The sequence below is a fragment of the Tenrec ecaudatus genome, chromosome 5 (genome assembly GCF_050624435.1).
Source record: "Tenrec ecaudatus isolate mTenEca1 chromosome 5, mTenEca1.hap1, whole genome shotgun sequence".
In the NCBI taxonomy this organism is placed as follows: domain Eukaryota; kingdom Metazoa; phylum Chordata; class Mammalia; order Afrosoricida; family Tenrecidae; genus Tenrec; species Tenrec ecaudatus.
In genome coordinates this window covers 156,357,965-156,385,621 of record NC_134534.1, presented here as the reverse complement: position 1 = coordinate 156,385,621, position 27,657 = coordinate 156,357,965, and the positions used below count along the sequence as shown (strand labels likewise).

Here is a 27,657-nt window from a genome sequence, read left to right as displayed (position 1 = left end):
TGCTTCTTCCCCATTCATTAATCCCTTATTCACCAGTGGCACGGAAAGGGGGTTCTTTAACAAAGCATTATACATACCTCTACCAAACTAAACATAAACTGCTTTTTGTAGTTAAATGCAGAGACTTTCCCCCCCACCCCTTTCCTCCTTTTACACGCCAAGTAAAGCTCACTGGCCTGGAAAAGCTTCTATCTGCCAACCTTTGGCCAGTCAGGTGCACTCAGAGAAAACAACACACCCATTAATCAGGGGGGAAAAGAGGGGCCACGAAGGTAAAGAATGAGGCTGTAGCCTCAAAGGTGCCCTGATTCGCCACAGGGTCTCAGTGGGTTTCACTTGTTCTGTGCCGTTGATGGCTACCGACCAGTTTCGCCACACCTGTAGCACTTCCCTGGGGTGCAGTCTTTTTGAATGTGTCCAAATTCTCCGCAAGAGTAGCACTTCTGCTCATCAGCATGGTCACAGTCACGAGCCAGGTGGCCTGGTTTGCCACAGTTGTAGCAACACTGCTCTCGCTCTCTCTTGGGCTCCTTGCAGTCCTTGGCAATGTGACCGCCTCTACCGCAGTTATAGCAGGCTTCCACAATAACGAAAGGAAGCAGACCAAGACTATAAAACCTCCCTCAAATATTTTAAACCAGACAACATGGAACCTCAAAGTGGAAAAGTCCTTCCCAGTGCCACACCACAGCGCGAGAAGAAAGGGTTAAACACTTACCATCCTCCTGAAGATCACAATCCTTGGCAAGATGACCAGACTCACCGCAACGATAACAGATGTCTGGGAGAGACGAGGAAACAAACTGGTCGTCTCGATCTGAGGAAAACCCCCCTCTGGCACGGTTTCTTATTTCATGACCCTGGGACTCCACGGACCTCCAGGAGGGCTTTCTCAGAGCCAATGGCCGGATCAACCACACTTGAAGCACTCATTTCTGCTTGTGGCTGCAATTAGGTTTCCTTTGGCGAGTGAGTGTGTCCACAGCGGTGGAGACCCGGACACAGCTCAGGTGAAAGCAGTTCCCAAGGTAGAGGCTGTTTATTGTCAAGGCCCTTGCCTGCGGCACATGTGGGTCTGCCTGGCTTTTTCAGTGGCCAGGCCTTCCAACTGACCTCACTCCTCCTCACTAAGTGACTATCTTCTTATGAGACATTTCCCATTTGGGACAATAGTACAAAATCCGTAGCTATTTTGTATATTAACAGCAAACATCTGGCAGTACCAAACTCTGAGAGGTGAGGAAAGAAAGAATAGTACCAGGATGGTTAGGGCTACTGTCAAGTTCACTGGGCCAGCAGGCTCAGTGGTTTGGCAGTTACATAGTTAGATAATTTGGTAGTCGTGTGTAATGTCTTTTGGCAGATATGTGACGATGCAGTCATCCTGCATTGTGTGATCTGATACAATCACTTTCCACTTTCACATAACAACAGGGTCCTGAAACATGACCATGTCAATAAGTGAGGAGTGAGATTGGCTGCCAAGGTTTTGCCTTAGATAAGACTTATACTGCTCTGCTCCATCTCTTCTGAATTTAACGCTTCTTTTAGACGGCCTTCCTTTGATTTCCGGAGCTCATCTTCGTCCCTTGATACCATATTTGCCAGCTTCACCCTCTGCAGCTAAAGACCTGTCTCCCTTTAAATTCTATGCTCATTCAAAGGGTCTCAATAGCATCGAGATCATTGATTTCCCTCGTGAACATGAAAGTGAACATTTGACTTAATTGCCAGACAAGAAAGGATAATTCTTTTAATTTTTTATATATCCTGATTTTTGATAAATCTCGGATCATGCAGAAGGAAAGATCACACAAGAGGTTGGAAATGTAAGACTGGGGTAGAGAAAGTCAGGCTAGAAATATCTATTTCCTTAGAGTCACCCTTGTACATGTAATTGTTCAATCTTTTTTAGAGACGTATGTGCTCTCTAAGACACCTCCTTTAGGGAATAATAATAATAATAAGAGTAGAGGACAAAGTCTTGAAGAATATCTAGTTTGGGAGAGCCTTGTAAGAAGGTTGATCAGGGGGAAGATGTGGGGAGAAAGGGAGAAACCGATTACAATGATCGACATATAGCTCTCTACCCACCCAGGGTGACAAACAACAGAAACATAGGTGAGGGGAGACAGCAGACGATGTAAGATGAAGATGATAATAATAATTTATAATCTATCAAGGGTTCAAGAGGATGGGGGAGACAGGAAAAATATTGAGGAACTGATACTAAGGACTCAAGTAGAAAGAAAATGTTTTGAAAAGGATGATGGCAACATATGTACAAATGTGCTTGACACAATGGATGTATGGGTTGTTATAAGAGTCCCCAGTAAAATTATTAAAAACAAGAAGGTCAATTAGTAAAGAAAATAGAATCACTAAATTTTTTTAACTTTTTATTGTGAATTGGGTGGCAATTTACGAGCAGAGATCAGATTTACATTCAACACCCACCTCACACACATTTTGTTTCAAGTTCACCCTTGCAAACCCTGCAATATGCCATCAATGATCCCATTGTCTCTCTCTGCTTCTGGTTTCTGTCCCTCCTTTGATTGTCTTCACTCTTTTGTCCCCCGGATGGGGTAGAATCTGAAACTGATCTTGAGAAGAATTGGAATAATGTGGTCCCAATCATCTTTGAGAAGAATTGGAATAATACGATCCCAATCATCTTTGAGTATCAAGATTTTAGGATAGGAACGTCTCCAATGTCTTAATGTTTTCTATATACACTGCTTCGTGAAAAGTCTTGAAATGCAAAGATGTTCCTTTGAGTACTGAAGTGCACCTGACCCAACTATGGTATTTTTCATTCTCCTCTGTGGTACGTGAACGTTGAACGCTGAGTGAGGAAGACTGAAGAAGAAATGATGCACTTGAATTCTTCTGGGATCGGTGCAGAATCTTGACAGTACCATGGGGTTCCCAGAGGACAAGCAAGTCTGTCTTGGAACGAGCACAGCCAGAGTGCTCCTGAGAGGCAAGGATGGTGAGACTTTGTCTCCTGTAATTTGGCATGTTCTCAGGAGAGGCCAGTCCCTGGAGAAGGACATAGTACAAGGTAAAGCAGAGAAGCAGTGAAAAAGAGAATGTCCCCCAGCAAGATGGGTTGACACAGTGGCTGCAACCATGGGTTCAAACACAACAATTGGGAGGACGGCGCAGGACGTTCTGTTGTACATAGCGTCGCTGTGAGTCGGGACTGACTCAAGGCATCTCACAACAATAACTAGGACACCATCCCTAGTTGTTTGGTTTTTTTAAATTAATTTTTAAAATAAATTTACATTTTTATTTGGGCTCTTACAGCTCTTATCACAATCCATACATCAATTGTATCAAGCACATTTGTACCTGTTTTCATTATTTTATAAACATTTACTTTCTATATGAGCCCTTGGTATCAACTCCACTTTTTCCCTCCCTCCCCCTCCCACCCTAATGACCCCTTGATAAATTATTATTTTCACATCTAACACCTACTGCTGTCTCCCTTCTCCCCATGGTTTCTGTTGTTCATGGGGATGGGGGGCACATTGCAGTTGGTGCCTCTTCCTCCACTCCTGTCCCCACCTTGCCCCTACCCTCCTAGTATCACTACTCCCATTCCTGTTCCTGGATTCCGTGTGTTCTGAGCTCATCTCTTTTTTTTTTAAATCATTTTATTGGGGGCTCATACAATTCTTATCACAATCCATACATACATACATACATCCATTGTGTCCAGAACATATGTACATTTGTTGCCATCATCATTCTCAAAACATTTGCCTTCTACTTGAGCCCTTAATAACTGCTGCTCATTTCCCCCTCCCTTCCCACTCCCCCTACTGTGCACATGCTCCAGTCTAGCCTCACTGAAAGGCAGGACTGGCGTCATGAGAGTGGAGGATGAAGAAGCCTCAAGGAACCAGCAGGATATTGTGTGTTTCCTCAGTGCCAACAAACAAACAAACAAACAAACAAAAAACATATTGCTGAGAATGAGGGGGGTTGGTGCAGAGACCCCCCCCCCCAAACCCATCTGTAGACAATGGGACATCCCCTCACAGAAAGGTCACAAGGAAGGGATGGCCCATTCCGAATTCCGGCTGGACTCTTCCTACCAAGCTCATGGATAAGACGGTAAGCGCCCTGCAGCATAACCTCCAGGCCACGCGGGGGCGCAGTGCAAAAAGAGAGGCAAGTGTGTGCAACCGAGGCTGCGCTTCAATCCCGGAACCACCGCCGAGTGCGGAACTGCCCGGAAGTGACGCTCCCTCTCCCGCACGTGGTCGCGTGTGTGACGGCGGAAGCTCCCGCCCCACTTCAAGGCACAGCGGAGATTCCTCGTGAACTTTTTGGCCGGGGCTTTCGGGCGGCGGACTCCCGGCCGCGGCCATGGCGCACTATAACTTCAAGAAGATTATGGTGGTCCCGCCCGCCAAGGTAAGTGGCTCCGCACCTGCCTGGGTGCTCCGAGCATTCTGTGGCCGATTTCCTCTTTGTCGCCTTTCTCTTTCCCCGAGTCGCTGGTGACACGTGCGCGGCGAGACGTGGCGTGAGCGGGGCCCGGGGAACCCTCCTGGAGACCCCGGTTCCTTGTCTTTGTCTCCGTTTCCGGAGATCGCCTGCGGGGCCCTGGACCCCCGGCAGCGGAGTTCTCTCCCGGGAGGACCGTCCTGTTAGCGCCCTGGCTGGTTTCTTCCCTAGTCTCTGCAAAGACTCTTCTCTAACTCGTCCTCCCCCGCGTTGTCAGCGCCCTGATCGAGCCCACATGCTCTCAGGAGGGGGCTTCCCCTTTGTCATGGGGTTCCACCTATCTGGCAGAGACTTGGCTTGGATCTGGTGGGGTGAAAAGGTGTCCCCAATATCCGAGGGATGAAACTTCAAGCCACCGCCTCACCTCCGTGACTTGATTTATCCAGAGGCCTTGGAGCCGTGCTCATTACAACTTTGATCCGCATCCCTTTTCCCTCGCTTCTCACTAGGTTTTGGTTCGTTAGTCTCAAGGGTTAACACTTGAAAACTTTTCAGTTGTTCACTGTTGGATTTGGGAGAAACGCTTGTGTCTCCTGGCACAAAAAGGTATACAGGTGGCCAGAATAAATTCCTCTTGTATTAGGTACAGCAATAATTAGCCCAATATGCATTAGTATTATTCCTGAACAGAAATGGCGTTTTTATTGTAGTGAATGCTCAATATGAGTGTGATAGCATCGATAAAAGAATTCCTTGGGAACATTTGCTTCTGTTGCACATTCCTGAGTACTGCACAGTTGGACAGACTTACAAGGGGGACTTGCTGATCTTAAACTCTGCACTGTGAATGTACCCATATATACGTACATATGCCCTTTCATTTTTTCTCCTGTGTCTCAACAGTGGAATAAATTTGACTTTGAAAGCTTTGTTCAGAAATAGTCACTTAAATCCACAGCTCTTTGCTTTAGTGTGTCACTTCTCGTTTTTTGTTAATAATTTATGACAAATCTCTTAGTAGATTGTAACTATCGTAGGGCTCACGTTATATTTGTTTTATTTTTGACACTTGCCATTTTCTTAGCAATCTTTTCAGTTTGTGTTGGCTTTCTCGGGAATAGAGAGCATTATCCTTAATAGCATAACATCTGTCTTTTGTTATCTAGAGGACAGATGACTTGTATTTGAAAGTATATAGTGATAATCCATTGATAATTGGAATTACAGAATAACACCAGGATGATATGTGAGAAAATTCATTCTAGAAGTAGTTGTGTGCCTAAGTATTATGGTTATAAAAGTGAACCTAATACTGTAGGTTTTTTTTAATTACATTTCTAAAGAAAAGTTTTTTATAAGGAGTCCTTATAACTATACTAGACATGAAAATGTGTTTCAAGGTAGAAATATGCCTACAAGAATTAAAAAAAAATGAATGTAGCTAGTTAAGGTAAATGAGGGAATCATGGAAAACATGAAATAGGTAACTGTATAGAACTGGTCCTCTTAAAGAACAACGGAATCTACATAGTGGAGGTTGTCTAGGCAATTTCACGCATAGATTAGATCAAGAGATGTACAAGAGCCTTCAAAAACACGGAAAAATTCCATTATCTTTTAATTCTGTCTTTTTCCATGAACTTTTTGAAGCCCCCCCTTATGTTCCTCACAGTACTATGATTGCCCACATTCTCTATGCCGCTATACCATAACTCCTTAAGGGAAGAATTCTGTTGTGTTTATTATCTCATTTTTAGCACCCTTGTATCATCATCCTGTAGAGTGAATGATTAACATTGTTGAATTAATAAATTCAATGGAACATTAAGCTGTTTTATATGGCAGTAGTAAATATTTGTTGTTTAATATCAGGAGGCTTCAAAATGAAAAATGAAAAGATAATAGGATTTTTCCAGGAACTCTCTGAAGTCCCCTCATAAATTTAGTATTACTAATTGTTAGTCTTTGAATATTTCAGATAAGTGGATGTAAAGAACATGTTTTTGATACTCCTAATACTTGTTTTCTTTAATTGCAGGATTTTATTGATCTGACATTATCGAAGACTCAACGAAAGACTCCAACAGTTATTCATAAACATTATCAAATTCATCGCATTAGACATTTTTACATGAGGAAAGTCAAATTTACTCAACAGAATTACCATGACAGACTGTCTCAGATTTTAACAGACTTCCCTAAATTGGATGTAAGTGACTTGGAGCTAAGTTTGAATTTATGGTTATGTGTCTGTGCTACAAAAGCGGTTTTGCAAAACCTACAAATAATCAATGTTTAACCAGAAAGGGAACCAAAATAGCTGACTTGCCAATGTAGCTGGCAAAGATGATAACAGACCAGGATTTGGGATTTCTTAGGTGTTTTTCCTTAACCCCAGCCAAGCCCCAGATAGAGGGCCCAACGTCTTCTCAGCTTAATTATGATCCCCAGACGTGCAAGCACCAATTCAGTTCACATTATTTGGAAACTCTGGGTTCTGCATTCAGAAGCTCCAAACCCTCTTTCGGCTCCGACTCCCTCTTTCTGACACCTCCTCCTCCTGGGTCAACTAGACCTGTAATGTGAGCTCTTTCCGCCTCAGGTCCACTGGTGTTTGGAATCAGTTCAGCACTGGTCATTTTCTTCACATGGGAGCAGTATTATGGAGGAAAAAAAACAACAAAACTGAACTCATTGTGTCTTCTGCTACATGTTGCAATTTCCTGGGTATTGGCTGTAGAAAAAGAAGAGCCAACATTAGCAATTGGTTTAAGACAGGCCTTCAAACCGGTTCAGTTATGACCAACAACATAAGCAAGAACAGACCTCAGTTTTAAAAACCTGGGTGATCCGAACGTTAACAGTGGGAGGAATTAGAGTTTGAGGCCCTGGAATGAGACACTCGCAGGGTTGAAGTGAGCCTATTCACACGCCCGATGCTTGGGAGTGGTTAGTGGCAGGCTGACGAGCGTGGTACAGTCTGAGGGGTCTGGTTGCTGCTATCTAAGCCAGTCCCATGGACAAGAGATTGGCTTGCCTCAGGGTAGTACTGTGCCCTTGTTTTCTAAGAGAAAAATTCCGTTTCTAACAGGACTTTGGTAATTTTCCCCATTCCAGTTCTCAGATTTTGAGGATTTGGTTCTGTGTCATTTTCGCTTCATCAGCCAAGAATCTGGAAGAACTGGCTCAAAGTTCTGGGTTTTAAAACAATCCCTGCGCTGTACTCAAGTCGCAAGAGTCTTAGAGATTGTGAGAGATGGTGGGACCAGCAATGCCGTGTTGCGCCTGAGTCTGGCATTGCCCTCTGAGGGAGATAGAAGCAGCATCACCGGAGCATGACACCAGGCTGTTGACAGGTGCTTGCTCAATGAATGGATCATTTCTTGGGGAAAGAGAGTTACTGGGGAATACCTGGGGGTGAAAAAGAGCTGAGAATAACTAGAAACCATGGTTTTAGCATCCTCCTCTCCCCCAAAAGAAATGTCTCCTGATTTTTTTTGTAAGAAGTTTCAATTCACCCATTCTTGGTATTTATTGCTCTTTATACCAGGGGTCTTCAAACTTTTTAAACGGGGGACCAGTTCACTGTCCCTCAGACCCGTTGGAGGGCCGGACTATAGTTTAAAATAAAACTGAACAAATTCCTATGCACACTGCACATATCTTATTCGGAAGTAAAAAACATCCAGTGGGTCAGATAAATGTCCTCAGTGGGCCACGTGTGGCCTGCGGGCCATAGTTTGAGGACTCCTGCTTTATACATTAGAGGTGGGAAGATTTAAACTTACGAACATCGTATTCCTTTTTTTATAAAGACTAGAATTACCTGAGAATACCTTCTGAGTAGAGGGTTAAATACAGTAGTCATTGAATGCTTGTTACATGTTTACTGTTCTGGCGAGGGTGTGCAGCAGTGAGTGTAATGTCCCTATGGTTCTAAAGAGCCCCGTTGGTCCTTTGTGTTAAAGGTTGTCCTGCCACTTGCAAGATCAAACTCACCAACTGCTCCTCTGGCCAAATATGGGACTTTCTGTTCCCCAAAAAATGCAGTCTCAGAAATTTGAAGTAGGGTTGCTGAGTCAGGCTCAACTCCATGGCAGTGGGTCGTTGGGGTTCTTGTTCTAGTGGGGATCACAGAGTAAAAGTGAAAACAGCGTGTCAGCTGAGGACCTCAGGAGTAAAGGAAATAGAGAGCCAGTGCAGTGTGATTGCTATTTCTTTGAAAGATGACGTTAGAGCAGGGAGAGCTGAAGGAAGTGAGGCTGAACCATTGGATATATATCTGGGAGTTCAAGAACATTTGCTACACAACGAATCGGCAAAAGCCCTAAGGTCAAGGATATGACGTGTCTGAGGAAAAAGATCTGAGTCATAGTATGCAGGAAGACAGGTAAGAGAGCTAAGTCAGAGGATGAAATGAAGCGATTATGTGGGATTTTTATTTTGGGCTGTTTTAGTTTTGGGTCAGCCATTGGAGGGGGTTTTGAGTGTAGGAGTACGTGCCATGCTCTGACTTCCCTTTTAAAAGGCTGACTGGCTGCAGTGTGTTAGTGGATCCTGGCAGGAATGACCAGCCTTCCAGTGCTGCCTACTTAAAGGGCTAGCGCATTATAAAATGAGAATACATGAATATGGATTACCAGGAAGTTCATTGGTGATTTTTATAACTTTAATGATGGAGTCACAGGGACAAAATTCTGATTGGAATTGGTTTAAGAGACTAGGAGGGGGGAAAAGACTGTTGACCCTTTTCCGTAGAGGTTGCCAATCATGGGAACAAAGAAACAGAGTGGTAGCGAAAGGGGTTAAAATAGAGGTTCCCAAACGTACACGCCCTACCACTCCCTTTACAGAACAAGAAAAAATTACTCAGCACCCCCAGCAGTGAGAAACCTGTACTACAGTGTAGGTATCTGCTGGCTCATTCCTCCAGCCCCCAGGAGGCAGGTCTCTTGCCCACTTTGGGAAACACTGGGTTAAAGGGATGTTGTTTTAATACTTCAGAAGCTTGAGAAATAGCATATTTTTAGGCTGGTAGGAATGTAGTAGAGGGAGAAGAATTAAAAGGGGGAAGCTTTATGAACTAAGCTCTTCAGTGACAAGAAGGGCTAAGCTCTCCTCCTTACATCCCATTAGCCAAGAGAATGAGGAGTCAGGAGAACAGGCTGGGATTTTGAAGGAAAGGTGAGGTACACTTCCTCAGGAAACTAATCTTTTAAGAATTTATATATTAGGATGAGAACCTGTTGGACGAGAATGACAGCTTTGTTCTTTATTGTAGGATATCCACCCGTTTTACGCTGACTTGATGAATATTCTCTATGACAAGGATCATTACAAGTTGGCTCTAGGACAAATAAATATTGCCAAAAATTTGGTGGACAAGTAAGGAATTTTCTTAATATGGTGTCTTTTAAGGTATCAAAAATGAGGGGGGAAACTTATGTTTGTTTGTTTTTTTAAGTGTTGCTAAAGATTATGTGCGACTTATGAAATATGGAGATTCTCTGTACCGCTGCAAACAGCTGAAACGTGCTGCCCTTGGGCGAATGTGTACTATTATCAAAAGACAGAAGCAGAGCTTGGAATATTTGGAACAAGGTATTGTTATGCATACAAAAATACCCTTTTTTTCCTAACAGGGAAAGAAGTTTAAAATATCTTACGGTAAAAAGTGTATAACATAAAACTCGCCACTTTAACCACTTTTAAACAAATGTGTATGTTTGGCAGTTCCTCAAATATACAGTTGTACATTGAAGATAACCACACTCATAATTCAACACTACCTATTCTCAAAGCTTTTCATTACCCCAAAGAGAAACTCTGTCCTCATTAAGCAATGATACCCCAACCTTCTCCTTCCCATTTCACATAATCTCTAATCTACTTTCTGTCTCTCTAAATGTTCCAGTTCTTTATCGTAGTTTCTCTTTTGTGTCTAGGTTTGTTTTGGTTTTTTTTCACTTAGTGTAATGTTTTAGGGTTTGTCCATGTAGCTTATGTCCGGACTGCATTTCTCTTTATGGCTGAGTAACGCTGTGTTGGCTGTACCACATTGTGTTCATCCACTCTGGACACCTGGGCTGTTTCCACCCAATGTGGAGATGACAGGCTCCAGATATTTTGTTTCAGTATTCTTATTCTAATAGACTGGTTTTTATAGAAAAGGTGATTCACACTTACAATGCTTATAAATTAATAGCGGTAGTAAGAAAATGATGAATTTTTTTATAAAGTAAGCTATGGACAAAATGAGAAAATACCAAAATGTACTAAAAATGATTCTTGTTCTATCTATTGATTTCATTTTCTTTAAAAAACACTTTTGTGTGTGTGATACATGTTAAAACCAAACTGCTTCTCCAGCTTTGTTACCTGGTGTTTTTTAATAGGACAATTGCAAAGTTAGGCTTTTTAACAGCAAAAAATAACACAATCAAAACATAGACTCGGGATTTCTTCAAAGAAGGTAATGAAGTACATGAAACGATGCTGGACATCAGCACCATTGTCCTTTCCCCAAACCAAATGCACTGCCATTGAGTGGTTTCCGACTCTTGACTCACAACCTCCTCTTTCGTCATCGGAGGTTGGTGGGTTTTGAACCTGATCTTGCCTAACAGCCCACAGTTTCACCAGCCCTCGACAACACAGTGACGTCACCTCTTACCCGCTTAGATTGCTTTTATAGAAAACAAGTGCTAGGGAGCGACCCTGTCCGCATCTGGTAGGAATGTAAAATTGTGCCTCTGCTGTGGGAAACACGGATTTCTTCATTTCCCACGTGTCTGCACATATGTTCCTAAAAGATGAGAGCAAGGACTGCAATGTATTTATAAGCCAAAACTACAGCATTGTGCGAGAGGGGCCTGCCTTTAGCTTATTGAGTAGGAGGATTGGCTTGGAATGGGCTAGGAAAAGAAGCGCCGGTGGTGAAGGGCGTGGCTTCTAGCCAAGAGGCTGGTGATTTGAATCCACCAGCAATCCTATCATCTGCGCTCTAAGATTACAACCTAGAAAACCCTGTAGGCAGTTGTGTTCTGACCTACAGGTCACCTTGAGTCAGAATGGATTCAACAGCCTCAGAGTAGGATTCGTTGGTGCAGCCAGATTTGGGAAACAGTGTTGTGTATGCCATGTTGGCCTGTATACAGTGTTGGCTTCCAGCTAATCCTTTTAAAAAAATTTAATGTTACCACGTTTCTGAGAGGCCTTCCAATAGTGGAAAAGCAAATGAAAAGGTAATGTAGTTTGTCCATCAAGTCTTTTTACTCTTTATGTTTCCTTAGAAAACTAAACACATTTAATTTTAACTTTCATAGTACGTCAACATTTATCCCGTTTGCCGACCATTGATCCAAACACCAGAACTCTGCTTTTGTGTGGGTACCCCAATGTTGGAAAATCCAGCTTCATCAATAAGGTTGGTGGTCTTTTATTAGAAAGCGAATGACCTGATTATTTTAGATGAGAGTTGCTGTATTCGTTGAGTGTTTGGGGTTTAGTACAGTGATTTGGGTAACGTTTTTGGCATACCGAAAATAGGAGATTCCCTTGTAGGCAGGATTGGCTATTGCTATTAGAGAAACAGTTTCATGTTTTATTTTTACATATTCCTAAGGCATTTGAGATATTTCACTACATTGTTTTAAAGTGGAGAGCCTTTTCAAAGGATGTGCTAGCTAATATTCTGGGCATGTTAGGGCCCGAGAAACTTATTGGAGATACAGCACTTACTGATTTGTCACCTTTGTTTCTACATCAACTTCGATGTAAACTATTGGGTCTACGTAATGGTAGGTTGCTGAGTCACTATTTAATTGCCTCAGGGCGTTTAGTCATTAAGATGTGAGGTGAGAGATTGGAACCCTGCCCATTAACCTTTAAGAAATTCAGTAATTTAGTGCTTTGGGATAATGTAGCAGAGATCAGGAGACTGAAAAGAGTAGATTCAGCATTTAAAATGTGGGCTTATAACCAACATAAGTGAACATGTTATGTTAAATTATGTTACAGGTTACTTGGTGCCAAGAAGACTTGCTTTTAGGCAGATTCTTGGAGTTCTATGTTATACCTAAGGTGGCATGACTTGGTGATAGCCCAAAGTCTCTGTGGTGTCAAGCATTTTAGAATAGATTTCTGAGTAGCATCTGAAAAACTCCTGGACTGTGGTGGTGTGTGCAGTCTAATAGGATAGCCCTGGCCAGTGCAGTTTTCTCCATTTTAATTAAGATTTTAAAATGCAATATCTGAATTACAGTGACATCTATCAAGAGTACATTAGCATAAAACATCATTAACATCATGTGGCTAACTGACTGAATTGGACATGGCAAATATGGAATATCTCATTGTAGAAAATTTTGTTGGACATTACTGGAATAGTGGGATCTGATCTGGGAGAATTAGGAAGAGTTTTGGGAAATGAGTTAAATGACGGATAGCCTCCAAATTTGCGTTAACCCTGGCCTTCCTACTCTGGGTCATGTTCTAAGGGACAGGTAATCTGGGGAGGTGTAACGCCTTCCTGTGCCGTTCAATGTTTTCTACCCAAACAAAAAAGGTAGTCTTGATAATATCTGGATGTTTGAGGAAACAAAAGATACTAAAAGACTAAAATTTCTTGTGAGTGTTGAAATTTTGGTCTTCTTTCCTAAGGTGACAAGAGCTGATGTGGATGTTCAGCCTTATGCCTTTACAACGAAGTCTTTGTTTGTTGGGCACATGGATTATAAATACCTTCGTTGGCAGGTGAGAGGGTTTTTTTTTGTTTTGTTTTTGCTTTTTGGGGAGTTCTTATTTTAAAATAACAGGTGGGGTTATTTTTTTTTCTTAAATAAAAACGTTTTATTATTTTTTTCAACTTTAGTTATTGGTACCAAAGGTATCTTTTTTGTGATTATGAAAATCATAAAAATACCTAAACATTTTCCAAAGGTACTTGTTACAGAATGTTAAAGGAAAATGCGAAGAAATAATTAAGAACTTTCATGATGAAAATTAAAAAAAAAATTTTATTTACTAAATCTCTTTATTGGGACTCATACAATTCTTATCACAATCCATAAATACATCAATTATACATTAGTTGCCCTCGTCATTCTCAAAATTCGCCTTCCACTTGGGTTCCTGGAATCAGCTCATTTTCCTTTTTTTACCTCTCCCTCCCTCCCCACTCCTCCTTCCCCCTGAACCTTTAATAGTTTATAAATAATTATTTTATCTTACACTGCCCGGCGTCTCCCCTCACCCACCTTCCCATTGCCCATCCCCTAGAGAGGAGGTTACACATAGATCCTTGAGATCGGTTCTCCCTTTGTACACCCCCTTCCCTCCCGGTGTCGCCACTCCCACCACTGGTCCTGAGGGGTTCATCCGTCCTAGAGTCCCTGTTTCCAGATCCCTACTGCATCGCTGTGCATCCTCTGTTCTAACCAGGTCCACAAGGTAGAACTGGGATCATGATAATTGGGAGGGGAGGAAGCATTCAAGAACTAGAGGCAGGTTTTGAGTTTCATTGTTGCTACACTGAACCTTGAGTGACTCATCTCCTCCCCACTACCCCTCTGCAAGAGATGTCCAGCTGTCTACAGATGGACATTGGGTCCCCATCACGCACTCCCCTCATTCACGGTGATGTGATTTTTTTTTCCCCCTGCCTTTGTTGTTTGAAACCTGGTTCCCTCTGCCCTTCATGATCACACATGTTGGTGTGCTGCTTCCATGTGGGCTTTGTTGCTTCTGGGCTAGATGGCCGCTTGTTTACTTTCAAGCATTTAAGTCCCCGGACGCTGTATCTCAATAGCTGGGGCGGAGGTTATTTCTTTAATTAATGAAATTGTGTTGACTTATAAAGAAATCTGTTCATATTATAGTAAAATTTGTGTAGGGTCAACTATGAGCTATACACAGTGGTTCTCAACCTTCCTAATGCTGTGACTCAAGACCCACAGGTTGAGATCCACTGCTCTAGAGAGAATCCTTTTTTTTTTTTTTTTGAGAGAGAGAGAGAATTCTATAGAGATGTGGAAAAATTTTTTGGAATCACAAAGAGCTTGAAACTTCTCTACGTAAAGAAAATTCAGCTGCACTTTGAAGTTCTAAAAAAGCAATTAACTTTCCTATGCTGTCATTAAAGTGAGCAACTAGCTAACAGCATGGATTTGTTTATAAGCACATGCTTCAACCAGCGATGTGTACATTATTTGGTTTTTGCAAACTGTGAGCCCCGTCTCCATTGGTTTCCTATGCATATTATGTCTGTTGTTTGTGGTGTTTATGTGGACATGTTGCATGTGGAAAATATGGTATATTAGTCACAATGCTTTTTAAAACTGAAATGAAGAGTTCTTTGTCATCATTTTTAACCTGTCATTAGAAATGATATATACTCTTTAAATGCATGAACAATTTGTTTTCACAATGGAATTTTAATTTTACAAATTATGAAGCAATTTTTGCAAGACACACTAGTGCAATAGTCTCCACCGGTACCAAGTGATGATCGTGATGAGCTTCCTCTGAGGTGAGCAAACCCTTCTCCCCCGCGTTTCCTGAGCTGTTCCTTCCCCATTGTCTCTAGGTCGTTGATACTCCCGGAATTTTAGATCATCCTCTGGAAGATCGGAACACCATCGAGATGCAGGCCATCACGGCACTGGCGCACCTTCGAGCTGCTGTCCTCTACGTAATGGACCTGTCTGAGCAGTGCGGGCACGGGCTGAAGGAGCAGCTGGAGCTCTTCCAAAACATTAAGCCTCTGTTTATCAACAAGGTACATATGATAAGCCAGTGTTTCTGTTCATGGTCTGCAGTATGAAGATAATAACTAATCTTCTTCTTCTTCCTTGCTAGCCACTTATAATTGTAGCAAACAAATGTGATGTGAAGAAAATCGCTGAACTTCCTGAAGATGATCAGGTAACCTACCTAAATAGTTTTGTGACAATTTACATCCTATTTGCTTGCTAATTCTAAATGTCATTTTTGGACAGAACAATTTTGGCAATGCTAATCAAGTTCTTCATTTCACACAATATAATGGCTTCAGGAATTTGATGAGATGACCATTATATTAAAACTTGAGATGTAAACCGTTGACTTGTATGATAGGTGAATTATTAAAAAAAATGCTTGGCAAACTAAAACTGAAGCACAGATTTCCTGATTCCATCTATGTTCTTGGGCAGAAGAGGTTATTTGTCCAGTGATCAGTATATTAAACTTGGGGTAAATGCATTTACTGTAAAGAACTCTTAAATTGCTGCCTTTAAGACGGCAGAGTATGCTGAAATAAGCGTCTCTCTCTTCCCACCTCAGAATGGTTCCATGTTTGGGAAAAGTCTGGTTCAACAAAGGAAAGGGAACTCCTGTAAACTGTTGCAATACAAGACAGTAGCTTTAATGTATACTAGGGGAAAATAATCATTATAAACTAATTTGACCCCACAGTCCTTTATTTGTTTATTTTAAATTTATTATTAATTGAGATTTAATACGTTTAGCGTTCTGTAGTTCGATCACATCGCGCAGAATTGTACAATTGCTACCACAATCAGTTTTCTAAACATTCTACTTCTTCCTGGTTGGCCTCGCAGCTCGTTGTACAAGGTATCTTTCAGGAAACCTGTCTTGAGAGCATCACGCTAGAATAGTGGTTCTTAAACCGTACTTCCCGGTCCAAGCAGCACCTTGGTGACTCAGGAGCTCTAGGGGTTGGGGCTCAGCAGTCTGATTCACTGAGCCCTACAGGTGACTGATGTTCACTCCTGCTGAATTTTTATATTGTGTTGACATCGCTTTAAAAACTTCCTAGACAATTGGTTCTCACATGTAACTGAGACTTGTCTTTTTTGAGGCCCGACAGAATGTTTTGAGTGCCCTGGGATGGCTTGCTGCAGTCTAGTCTGATTCAGTGACGTATACTGCCATTATCATAGGGGAAGTAACTTTGGAAGAGAACTGTTCTTCAAAAGAGGTTAAAACTATAGTTGTTAAGTGTGAGAAACAGCCATGCATTTCTCATTTTTCCTTTATATTCCCAGAAAATATTTATCGATTTGCAGACCAAAGGGTTTCCTGTAATAGAGACCAGCACCCTGACGGAAGAAGGCGTTATTCAGGTTAAGATGGAGGTAAGTGCTTCCTTAAAGTCAAAGATTACTACTCTTCATGACTTTCTCTTGTTTTGGAGATGTCAGCCCTGGGAAGCATGTATCTTTCTGGTACACCATGGTGTCCCGAAAGTTTGTGGAAAGTATACTCTGGGGGAAAAGCTGTGCTTGGATTTCCTTCTTTGGGGATGAGGGGTTATGAAATAAACTCATACTAACTTGTTCTAGCAGCTATGGACGGGATCATGTAGTTCGAGGCACTAAGGATGGGCATCAGCTTGAAAAGAGCGCTGCTCAGAGCAGCATGAATTCTGCTAAAATAGAAGCAGAACAACTTCACTGGCAGAGCATCCGTATCAATTTTTGAGTAAATAATCTTGATATGCCCTACTTGAATTACCAGCTGATAAAATAGGCAGCACCGTAGGCCTCCCAGTTGCTTCAGCTTACTCAGTTCTGACTGAAAATTAAAGGTGAGCAGATTTTCTGCTCAGTGAGTACCAAAACTGTTGCACCCAGATCAACTGCAAACAAGCAAGAGCTTGAAATGGAAATTTTAACCCATGAGATCGAGGTCCTGCACAGTTTTTGAAGAATTCCAAAAGAAAATGAAACATACCTAAAGACAAAATGTAAGCAAGATGCTGGCTACCAAGAGGTGGTCGTGGGAGAGTCAAAAGCAAAAGTCGTGACAACCCTTTGGGACGGATGCTCCAGGCATTTTGCCTGTTGGCCCTCTGGAGGACCAAAGAATGACAGCACCTGCTTATTATGAGTGTTTTGAGATAGCCAGAACTGTCGCAGGAAAATGCCTGGACAAACTGCTTATTAATCTCATTTTAAAAGGCCAATTTTTCTTATGTCCATGTGAAATCATTAGACATACACCTTTTCAATCCTGATATCCTCTTGATTCCTTGCTTCCTAATCCGACGAAATCTAAAGGACACTATTTTAATGTGTATAAAAGATTGCCCTGGGATAGTTAAATTCACAAAAGTGTTTTAAATTTGAGACTATATTGAGAAATTAATATACTGTATATTTCTCTTTTGATGTTACTTTGTTTTTTAGAGATAATTTTATTGGGGGTTCTTACAGGTCTTATAACAATCCATATCAATTGTACCAAGCGTATTTGTCCATATGTTGCCATCAGTATTTTCTAAACATTCACCTTCTGTGTGAGCCCGTGGTACCAGCTCCTCTTTCCCTCCCTTAGTGATACTGCCGATGAGCTTTTCTATGACCCTCATATTAGTGATCTAACCTCATGCGCACTAGCAGTCGGGAGTCGACACAGCAGTGCACAAGGGGCTTTTCAAACCCCTTCACTAGAACCTCTAGTCGAATGATGGGAATTTGAAGAATTTATGTTACAGCTTGAATTGTCTCCCCAAATATGTGCTGTAATTTCTCACCCTTCTGCTTGGGCACGTGCTCTTATTTGACATAGGGTTTTGTTGTTGTCGTATGTGTGTCAAGCCCCTTACCTTTGTGACATAAATAGAGATGATAATACCGAGAGGAGAAAAGCCATGCCGCATGAACATCACCCAGGAGACAGGGAATAAGGACCTCCTAAACCGAGAAATAAATGCCTGTCTGTTGCAGCTGCCTATTTATAGCATTTGTGTTCAAGCAGCACCAGGTGATGAAGACGCTTCATAATTTGTCAGTAATTTTAGCTTTGTTTACCTGCTGTCTCGCAGCCTGCGAATGTTTCCACTGGAGCTACTGTGAAAAAATGTGTTTATGGAACCTGTTCAGAAGTAGAAGGAAGACAATAGTATAAAAAGCAGGAACAGGTTAAGAGAGGAAGGTTCATGTTGGATTTCACATACTTTATTTTATTTATTAAAATAAACAATGTTGTATTTCCCTTACAATTGAAAGAAAGAGCTGGGATGCTACTGGTATTACTCAAAGATTAGTTTTTGAGGTAACAGACATGATCTGGAAAGTGGTTTATAGCTAAAGATCTTGTTTAAACTCCTTTACGAAGGACAGATTTCAAGCACTGCAAGCCTTGGCTAGTCATTAATATTTGAGAGGAAAGTTCACAGTGGTTTGTGGGTGGAGGTTAAAGGTCAGCTTTGCAAATGAGCTTATGAACTTTTTGTTTGCAGTAGGTCCACCACCTGCAAGAGACAAGCTTTTCCTCTTTATCTGAGAGTGTGGTATGCAACAGTGATAGTTTTATAGATTTGGGAGTGGTACCTGAAAAGAATTTCACTTTTACCTGTTACCTATCATTACAGGGAAAGCATTACGTAAGAGAACTCAAGAAAGTTAATAGGGTAACATGAGCAAACTTTAAAAAGTTAGTAGAAGAATTCCGTAAGTCCCCAACAAGTATATGCTCACAAACAAATCTTTAAAACATAACTCTGATCCGTGGGGGGACTTTGGTTCGTGATTGTTTCCTGGGTCGTATAGGATGCGATTGTGCTATGTCTCTGTGACTGTGTGTCCTGTGTTTTATCCGTCACTAGGCTTGTGATAGGCTTTTGGCTCACCGAGTTGAAACCAAAATGAAAGGAAACAAAGTGAATGAGGTGCTGAACCGATTGCATTTGGCTGTACCAAGCAAAAGAGATGACAAGGTGAGGTTGCCTTTGTAGAATGCCTGGGAAATGAGATCACTGTGGTGTGTGCTCCACCACCACCCCCTCCGGGGGTATAGATTCAGTGAAACAAATGTACACAGGTTTCATACATGGTCTTGGTTCTTCACATGACAGGAGCTATGCGTGTCTAGTGTAAGCAGTTGAAAAGGTAAACGAGTATCAAGTGCCAAGTTAAAAATCTCACTCTGCCAGCCAGTTACTATTCATCCTATCTTGTTGATTCAAACATTTTTGTGCTAGATGGTTACAGGATTATTGTCATTGAATGGCCCCTGGCTCGTGACAAAGAATGGAACATTGCTGGGACCAGCAGCCTCTCCACACTCTTTGTCATGTGTGAGTCCATGGTGCCCAGTCCATCTCATCGAGGATCGCCCTTGGCCTCCTTGGACCTCTGCTTCAGCAAAAATGAAGTTCTCCGGGTCCAGAGCCAGGCGAGCTGGGCGGAATTCTGTGTTCGACAGGCTGATGTTTAGAAGTAGACTGTCAGGCCTTTCTTCCTAGTCTTTGTTAATTTTAAGGATCTACTGAAACCTGTCCACCAGGCATGACCCTGTTGGTATTTGAAGTACTGCCAACACAGATTCCAGCGTCGTGGTCACATGGGACCCACTATAGTAGAACAAACTGGCATACAGGTAGTGGTTTGGGTATATTAGCACTTGAAATACATCTGTATTTAAAAACACAATTGGGAGTGTATTGTGTTCTCTTACAGTTTACATTCAACTTAGAATTTCATGTATGTGTACTCATTTTCATTTATACACTGGTGCTGTAGTCAAGCAGTACTCTGTTGTGTCTGATTTCTTTCCATCACACATAGCTGGAGTGTACATCTTTATTTCTTTCCCTTTTGCACAAAAAAAAATGTATCTGAAGAGGTTTGCTTATGTAGAGAGAATAAACTTTAAACTTTGGAATAGAGAATCACAAATTAAGTGCTTTGAAAATATTGCTGTCTTCCAAAATGCCTTTCTCAATTACACCTTGCTAATAGTTTGAAGATCTGTTTTCCTATGTCACCTACATGTTGAGTACTCTATCACTCGAGTAGTTTAAGTGGGCTCTATTGTGATGTTTTTTTAATCATTTTGTTGGGGCTCATATAACTCTTACCACAATCCACCCATCCATCCATCGTGCCAAGCACATTTGTACATATGCTGCCATCATCATTCTCAAAAACAGTTTCTTTCTCCTTGAGCCCTTGGTATCAGCTCCTCATTTTTTCCCCTCCCTCCCCATATCCCCTCCCTCATGAACCCTTAATAATTTATAGATTATTATTTTGTCATGTTTTGCACTGTCCAATGTCTCTTTTAAAAAAAATGCTTTTATGGGGAGCTCATTCATCTCATCACAATCCATGCATTCCTCCAGTGCGTCAGCACATCTGCACATATGCCACCACCTTCGTTTTCAAAGCATTCTCTTCCCACTTGAGCCCCTGCTATCAGCTCTTCATTTCTTTCCTTTCCATCCCCCGCCCACCCTCCCTCACAAACCCTTGATAAGTTATAGATTATTGTTTCCGTATCTTACATCGTCCTTCATTGCCCCTCACCCACTTTTCCGTTATTTGTCCCCCTGGGAGGGGGTTCTAGGTTGATCCTCACTGAATCCTCCAGGTATCTCTACTCTCCTTGTTGGCCCTGAGGGGTTTATCTTTCCTGGATTCCCTGTGTTTGTGCTTTTATCTGTAGCAGTGTGCATGCTCCGGTCAAATCCGATTTGTAAGGTAGAATTGAGGTCCTCATAGTTTGGGGAAGGAAGTACCAAAGAGCTAGAGGAAAGAAGTGTGTTTCATCGGTGCTATACTGCACCCTGACTGACTCATCTCTTCCCTATGTCCCCTCTGTGAGAGGATGTCCAATTATCTACAGGTGAGCATTGGGTCTCCACTCCATGCCCCTCCACCCACCCACCCAATTCACCTTGGACATAGTTTTATTCTGGGTCTTAGATGCCTGACACCTGATCCCATCAACACCTCATGATCACACAGGCTGGTGTGCTTCTTCCATGTGGGCTTTGTTCCTTCTGAGCTAGATGGCCACTTGTTTATCTTCACTTCAATATTTTTCATATGCTTATGGGTCTTTTAAGTTCTTTACGTGGATTGTCTTTTGTTGATTTAACATTTGTACATTAAGAAAATCAGACTTTCATCCTATGTACTCTGAAAAATATCTCAAAGAAATACGGTTAAAATTGTTACCATGAGGGATACCCCCAAAAAAGTGGGAAAAAAACCTTCTGGGTGGAGCTTTCATAGTACACATCAACCAACTTGCCCTGAGTTAGTGCACCCAGTGGCGTTGCCTGGGAAAGTTCTCTCTGGCCACAATGAATCTTTTCCTGAAAGCACAATTTTGCTTGAACCTCATTTTTTGTGATGGCCGATTGAAGAGAACAGTGTGCTGCTGTGAAATTTTGTTTCCTGCTTGGGGACAGAAACTTGTGATGTTGGCTACAGCTTACAAGGACAGCATGATGGGAAAAAACTCAAATGTACAAGTGGTTTTCTCATTTCAAAAAGGGTGAGATGGTGATTGATGAGAAACCTTGATCTGGATGTCTATCAACTTCCCAAAGGGATGAAAATGTAGACTCAGAGCATTTGGAGTTCATTCCACCAGGTCAGACTGTTAATCAAGCTTTCTATTTAGAGGTTCTGAAAAAATTCATAACAAGTGTGTGTGTGTGTGTGTGTCCAAAAAGGCCTGATTTGTGACAGACAGATAGACTGGTTTGCTACCACCATGACAATGCACCTGCTCATGCCATCTGAATGCACCAGTTTTGGGCAAAAACAGCATGCCTCCTTTGCCCCACACTCCTTGCTCACCTGACCTGTGCCACTGTCCTATTGTTTCCACGGATGAAGAAGGGCATGAAAGTGCCGCGATTTGATGGCATAGAAGAGGTGAAGAAAAAATGGGGGAAATGCTTTCAGCTATGGAAACAGATAAGTTTGAAAAATGTTTCCAAGAATGGAATTGCAGCTTTGATGAATGTATTTTAAGTTTCATAGAGAGTACTTAGAAGGTGATAAGGTTGTTTTATTTAAAAAATTAAATACATAGTTTTGGGAGGTGGGGAAGTTATCTGCTCTGTCTTTAAATAGCTAGCCATTTAACTCAGGCCTAATTATAGAATAATTCATTTGCTATTGGATTCTCATATGTCCCTGAGTTTGTGACTTTCACTCTTGCGTTTATCTGTTATTTCTCCTATGCCACTTTCCTGTTTCCATAATTTTTTTAGGTGATTTTGGTATTATTTTTTCAAAGTTTGTTTTTAGTCTACCATATATACTGGAGTATCAGCCGACCCGAATATCAGCTGAGGCACCTAATTTTACCACAACAACTGAATTAAAAATGTGCTGAAAAATCTTATATACAGTACTTGTGAACTGTTCTTGGCATTCTTTGTCTAAATTGCTGACTAACTACATCTTGCCCCCAGATATTCTGTTGGTAATTTGACTAGTCTGGTTATGTTTTCCAGTCCTTAACAGATGGAGAATTTGTACCTGGTTTTTACTGCTTTTTACTGGTTTGGGGTTTGATTTGGTCTGTACCCCCACACACAGAAGCAGTGTTTTATATATGTATTTTCAATAATGTCTTCTTAGGAGAGACCTCCTTTCATCCCAGCAGGAGTTGTGGCACGTAAGAAGAGAATGGAGATTGAGGAGCCGAAAAGAAAAAGGGTAGGTTACTTAAAAGTAACTCACAGCTGACTTCACTTTAGGAGCGAACAGCACTCCTAATGGTGAACGTGTACTGCAAGCCGCCTAGATGCCCAGTGCTGGCTCCTGCGGTTGTAGACGGTCCCTGTGCTTTGGGAACTTGCATTTAAGTTGACGGGAAACGGCAGCGAGTGAGGTGATAAGTAAAATGTATAGTATTCAAAGTGATTAAAAGCAAAGCAACTTTCTTACCAGAAATGGGAGTTGAATCCACAGGTATTGAAAGGTTTGGATGTTAGATTTAGAGGAAGAAATTATTTTGTAATAAAAAGAAGAGGGCTTAGTGCTTTCAAACCTAAAAGAAAGATAAAACTGATTTTATACATGTTTCTGAGATTTGTTTTTGTCTTTTTTCTTGCAGGAACGAGATCTTGAGCTGGAAATGGGAGATGATTATATTTTGGATCTTCAAAGTAAGTGCTATTATAAAACAGTATTATATACCTTCAAATGCCAATTTGAAAAGTGAAAGGACTTTAACAATGAAAAGTCTTTTTAGCATATTTGTTCATTTTTTAATTTCTTAAAGGTAAAGCAGTTTATTGGTGCTTTGTTCTTCTGGGTACTTTCTTAGAATGAACAGGTTATTGTAGTTTCACAGCATAGAAATGTTGCAACAAACTGAAATCTTTTTTTTTCCTGATTGTTTCTTTAGAGGTCCACTTGGTCCTAAACTATTCAAATGCCTTAGACAATGTGTGGATTGACTATATAGTTGATTGCACTATTTTTCTCTGTGGTGTTAAATACAAATGCTCAGTTATCTTTAGAGGGTGATAAAATGGGGCACAATGTCACACTCATTTAGGACATGCTATATTTAAATACATTGAAAACTAAAACATCCTTTTTGTTTCTTACCTCTAGAGTACTGGGACTTAATGGATTCATCTGAGAAATCCGATAAGATTCCAGAGATCTGGGAAGGCCACAATATATCTGATTATATTGATCCTGACATCATGAGGGTCAGTGACACCTTATATACTGCGTTGATTTTGCGGTTGATTGATTGGATGCCTGGAAGAATGTCCACCACAGATACATTGTTCCCTCTTGGTTTTGTTAATCCTGCTACCCTCTCACATTCTTAAATTAGCCCGCTTATTCTGAGACCGCCTATCTGGACTTCCTCTTCCCAGCCCCTTGCATCAGATGATTACCTTGCTTTACAGAGAAAATGGAGTCCGGGGCGCACGTGTTCTTTAGTGTCCTCCTTTTCCTGCTACACCCCCAGTGGTGGCCTGACTCAGTAAAGAGCTTCCCTTCCATCGGGTGCAGGCTCGTCCTAATAGCTGATGAGTTTGGTTCCATCAGTGATGTTTTTCTCTCATTTCAGTTCCTCTCCCTATTTGCTTCTTCTTAACAAATAAATGTATACACATTTTTCCTATCTTATGAAAAAAAAATTCTTTAACCTGGCATCCTCCTTAGACTTATTACCCTCTTTTTCTCCTACGCTAAGCTGCTTGAAAAAATATTTGCTGCCTACTTCTCTTTTTTTACCCCTCACTAGTTTCCAAATGCCCTCCTTCATTCATATTTTCAGTCTTTTAATTTATTTATTGTCTTCAAGTTTGATCAACCTTAAATTTCAAACTTCTATTATAGAAAATGGTAACAACATAATGTATTTTGCTACCCTAAGAATAAACATTGTGAAGCCTCCTTTACTCTCACTTGTTCTATTTATTCCACTTCTGAAATATTCTTGTCCCCTACCGTGTAATTTTTATACGTACTGCATTTGCCTTAATTGGTCTTTTGGCCTGTTGATTTTTATTGTTATTAACTATCTGGACAGGTATTACTGTAGGATAGCATTATATTAGAATAAATAATTAGGATACTATAGTACAAAATTATGTCTATGGAGGGGCCTCAAAAGTTTTGGGAAAACAATCCATAATCTTTTTATTTTTCCAGGAACTTTTTGAAGCTTCTTTGTGGGTATTTGTGTGTCTGTGTAATTCTTTAAGTATCTGAGGCTATTTCCTATTGTTATTTATCTGTTGGGAGGATGCTGGCACATTTTCAAAGCTAATGCTTTGAGTAATTGTTTTTAAAGAAGAAGAAAAAGAAATGATACAGAAATGTCCTAAATCTACAGTATGCTGTCAGTGTAGTCTTTGTGTCTTCATTTCTTCAGAATCTGTTTTCTCCCAGAGAGACTGGACTGTGGCTTTTCTTCTGTCTCCAAAGATGCCGGGAAACATGGTTCCTGTATAAGCATCGCTGCATCTACATAGGAGTGTTTCGTTTCTGATTGTGTGTAATTGTGTCTCCTTTTGAAGAAATTGGAAGACTTAGAGAAAGAGGAAGAACTAAGAAAAGCTGCTGGAGAGTATGATAGTGACTCTGAAAGTGAAGATGAGGAGATGATGGAGATCCGGCAGTTGGCCAAACAGATTAGAGAAAAAAAGAAGTTGAAAATTCTTCAATCCAAAGAAAAGAACACACAGGGACCCAGAATGCCTCGAACTGCTAAAAAGGCAAGTGGGGGTGGGGGTGGGTGGGAGGGGGTGTTCAGAGACATGACCTGCTTCCTTGCGTATTGGATTCCCGTGTAGTTGTGGGCAAACAAAACTTTCAGTCCAATGAGGCCTTAAGTTTTTTATTAAGTTTATTTTGTTGGTGTGTAGTGACTAGCCAGATTATTTCTTTTGTATCCAGTATGGTGTGAACATTTGCATATAAATCTTTCATATAATTTAGGCTTTTTGTGTCCTAGTTAAGAAATGTTTGCTGTGGGGGTGGAAGATAGGATCTGTGTTGGTTCAAACGTGGGTTATATTACCACCACTCTGACCAACCCAGACCAGGGTCCAAATCCATTGAGAATGGGCAGTTTTAAGAAAGGTTCTGGGCAGCTAAGACAGAAAGAAAACAACTTGGAATTACAGAACCCTCATGAATATTTATATATTTGAAAATACTGTATATAAAGGCACGCTGGTGGCCCAGACTGACAATAAAGGACTCCACTGCTAACTGAAGTTTAGCGGCTCAAACCCCACTCTGGCTCCACGAGAGAAAATCGCTGAGTCTGCTCTGGTAAATACCTGCCTCTTATGGGACAGATCAGCTCGTTGACCCATTTGGACATTTTTCAATTCTTTTTGGGATGTTCAGAAAGTGTTTGGACCAAGAGGGCTGTTGGAACTTTGGAGACTATCCTTGGACACATCCCTTCCCCTTGCGTTTTGGGGGGTCATCTATAAAATGAAGACAAATGATTTATACCTCAGGGTTGTAAAGAGTGAAGAACAGGAGCATTTATTGTGTCTTACACATAACAAGAGCTCTATAAAGAGCTCATGGTCTATTGAGTCAACTTGAACTGTCTAAAAAATTGCAAATATGCCCAAATAGAAAACCAATGTTTAAAACCATATGAATTATAGACTATCATTAAAAGTGAATTTGCATTTGAGATTTTCTGACATTATATAAAACTAATTTTGAGTGGATCTATCGTTATATTCAGCTTGAAGTCTGAATTACTCTTCCCACTTAAATGTAGAAATTTTTCAGAGGCCGTTCTACCCTGCCCTGCAGGGTTGTTTTGAGTTGGCATTGGTTCAGGCAGAGTTTTTTTAGCTGAGAGGCATGGCAAGGGAGATTGGAGGAGAATGGAGAGCTGACAACCATGAGTATGAGGAGAAAATGTTCTGAAATTGATTGTGGTGATGATTTCACAACTCTTAATAAGATCGAACTATTAAAATATATGACAAATGAATTATATGCCAATAAAACTTTTTAAAAGATAAAAAACAAAATCTAATTTTGTTTAAAGCACGTTTTTCTATTGTATCTCCAGGTTGAACGGAAAGTTTTGGAGAGTGAGATGCGGAGTCTTGGTGTTGACATGGATGATAAAGACAATGTAAGTGGCTGGGGTGGTTTTAGATGTACGTAGTTGGATGTGGGGTTTTTTGTGTGTTTAAGCTGGCTTTTAGAAACCTGGGAGTACATAGTTGATTACAATTTATGTGGGAAAAAAACATGTAGATCTTTCAGTATTCCTCATGAAAAGACTTACTGGTGTGAAATCTTGATCTGAAGTAATAAGATTATATGATCCGTAAGTAATATTAACATCTTAAATGTATTGGGTGCACTGTTGGCTCAAGTTCCCCACACTGTTGATAGAAAGAACAAAATTTTCAAAACTTAGTTCTTGTTGCTATTCACAAACTGAGCATATTTAGGAAGACCTTGTATGTTCCAGTGCCTTTCATTGCCAAGGTAAGTCATCCACAAGCTTGTGGAAGTTTCCCCTGTCTGCTACTTGAATTTCCTAAACAGTGTTAGGACTTTGGTTATCCCATTTCTGGTGATCTTTTTCTGGAAATAATGTAATATGAAAAAGTTGTCTATGTAAAAATGTATGTACTCTGACATTATTCATAGCAAATAAGCTGAGATGCTTGTTATATCTTCAGGGGTAGAGGGGCACTGTTTTTTATTCTTTTGGGAATCTTAGCCTCTCTTACATAGAGACTCAGTAATAGCTTATCTCGCCTATTAGCTAGCTAAACTAAAATTAAAGCACTGTATAATGTTTGTAACCAAAAGGCTTGAAATGAAAGTTAACAGTTTAAGTACAGAAATTGCATAGGACAACATTAACTTTTATTTCAATATGGAAATACTGAAAACATTCAATATTTTCCTTCTG

General features: G+C 40.9%; 2 protein-coding genes across 2 annotated transcripts in view; one reads left to right on the top strand and one right to left on the bottom strand.

Annotated features, from left to right (window-relative positions):
* Positions 1 to 356: 356 nt before the first annotated feature.
* Positions 357 to 4,388, bottom strand: LOC142449293 (CCHC-type zinc finger nucleic acid binding protein-like). The gene is made up of 3 exons (XM_075550900.1): positions 4,314 to 4,388; positions 719 to 887; positions 357 to 577 (listed from the first exon to the last, which is right to left on the bottom strand). Exons 1-3 carry the CDS (start codon positions 4,386 to 4,388, stop codon positions 357 to 359), a joined length of 465 nt encoding a protein of 154 aa, XP_075407015.1.
* Positions 4,278 to 27,657, top strand: part of GTPBP4 (GTP binding protein 4) — a 31,655-nt gene continuing 8,275 nt past the window's right edge. The window contains exons 1-15 of the mRNA XM_075550137.1: positions 4,278 to 4,434; positions 6,506 to 6,676; positions 9,749 to 9,852; positions 9,932 to 10,068; positions 11,793 to 11,893; positions 13,129 to 13,221; positions 15,053 to 15,244; positions 15,325 to 15,390; positions 16,515 to 16,604; positions 19,079 to 19,189; positions 22,857 to 22,934; positions 23,335 to 23,386; positions 23,841 to 23,941; positions 25,268 to 25,465; positions 26,797 to 26,862. Coding sequence (XP_075406252.1) covers positions 4,387 to 4,434; positions 6,506 to 6,676; positions 9,749 to 9,852; positions 9,932 to 10,068; positions 11,793 to 11,893; positions 13,129 to 13,221; positions 15,053 to 15,244; positions 15,325 to 15,390; positions 16,515 to 16,604; positions 19,079 to 19,189; positions 22,857 to 22,934; positions 23,335 to 23,386; positions 23,841 to 23,941; positions 25,268 to 25,465; positions 26,797 to 26,862 — 1,608 coding nt within the window. The 5' untranslated portion in view covers positions 4,278 to 4,386. The remainder of the gene's footprint in view (positions 4,435 to 6,505; positions 6,677 to 9,748; positions 9,853 to 9,931; positions 10,069 to 11,792; positions 11,894 to 13,128; positions 13,222 to 15,052; positions 15,245 to 15,324; positions 15,391 to 16,514; positions 16,605 to 19,078; positions 19,190 to 22,856; positions 22,935 to 23,334; positions 23,387 to 23,840; positions 23,942 to 25,267; positions 25,466 to 26,796; positions 26,863 to 27,657) is intronic.

Coding starts and splice junctions, on each gene's coding strand:
- LOC142449293 (XM_075550900.1), bottom strand. CDS start 4,388: ATGGCCGCGGCCGGGAGTCCGCCGCCCGAAAGCCCCGGCCAAAAAGTT. Junction 888..4,313: donor AATCTCCGCTGTGCCTTGAA/GTGGGGCGGGAG, acceptor GCTCTGAGAAAG/CCCTCCTGGAGGTCCGTGGA. Junction 578..718: donor TTGTGATCTTCAGGAGGATG/GTAAGTGTTTAA, acceptor TTATTGTGGAAG/CCTGCTATAACTGCGGTAGA.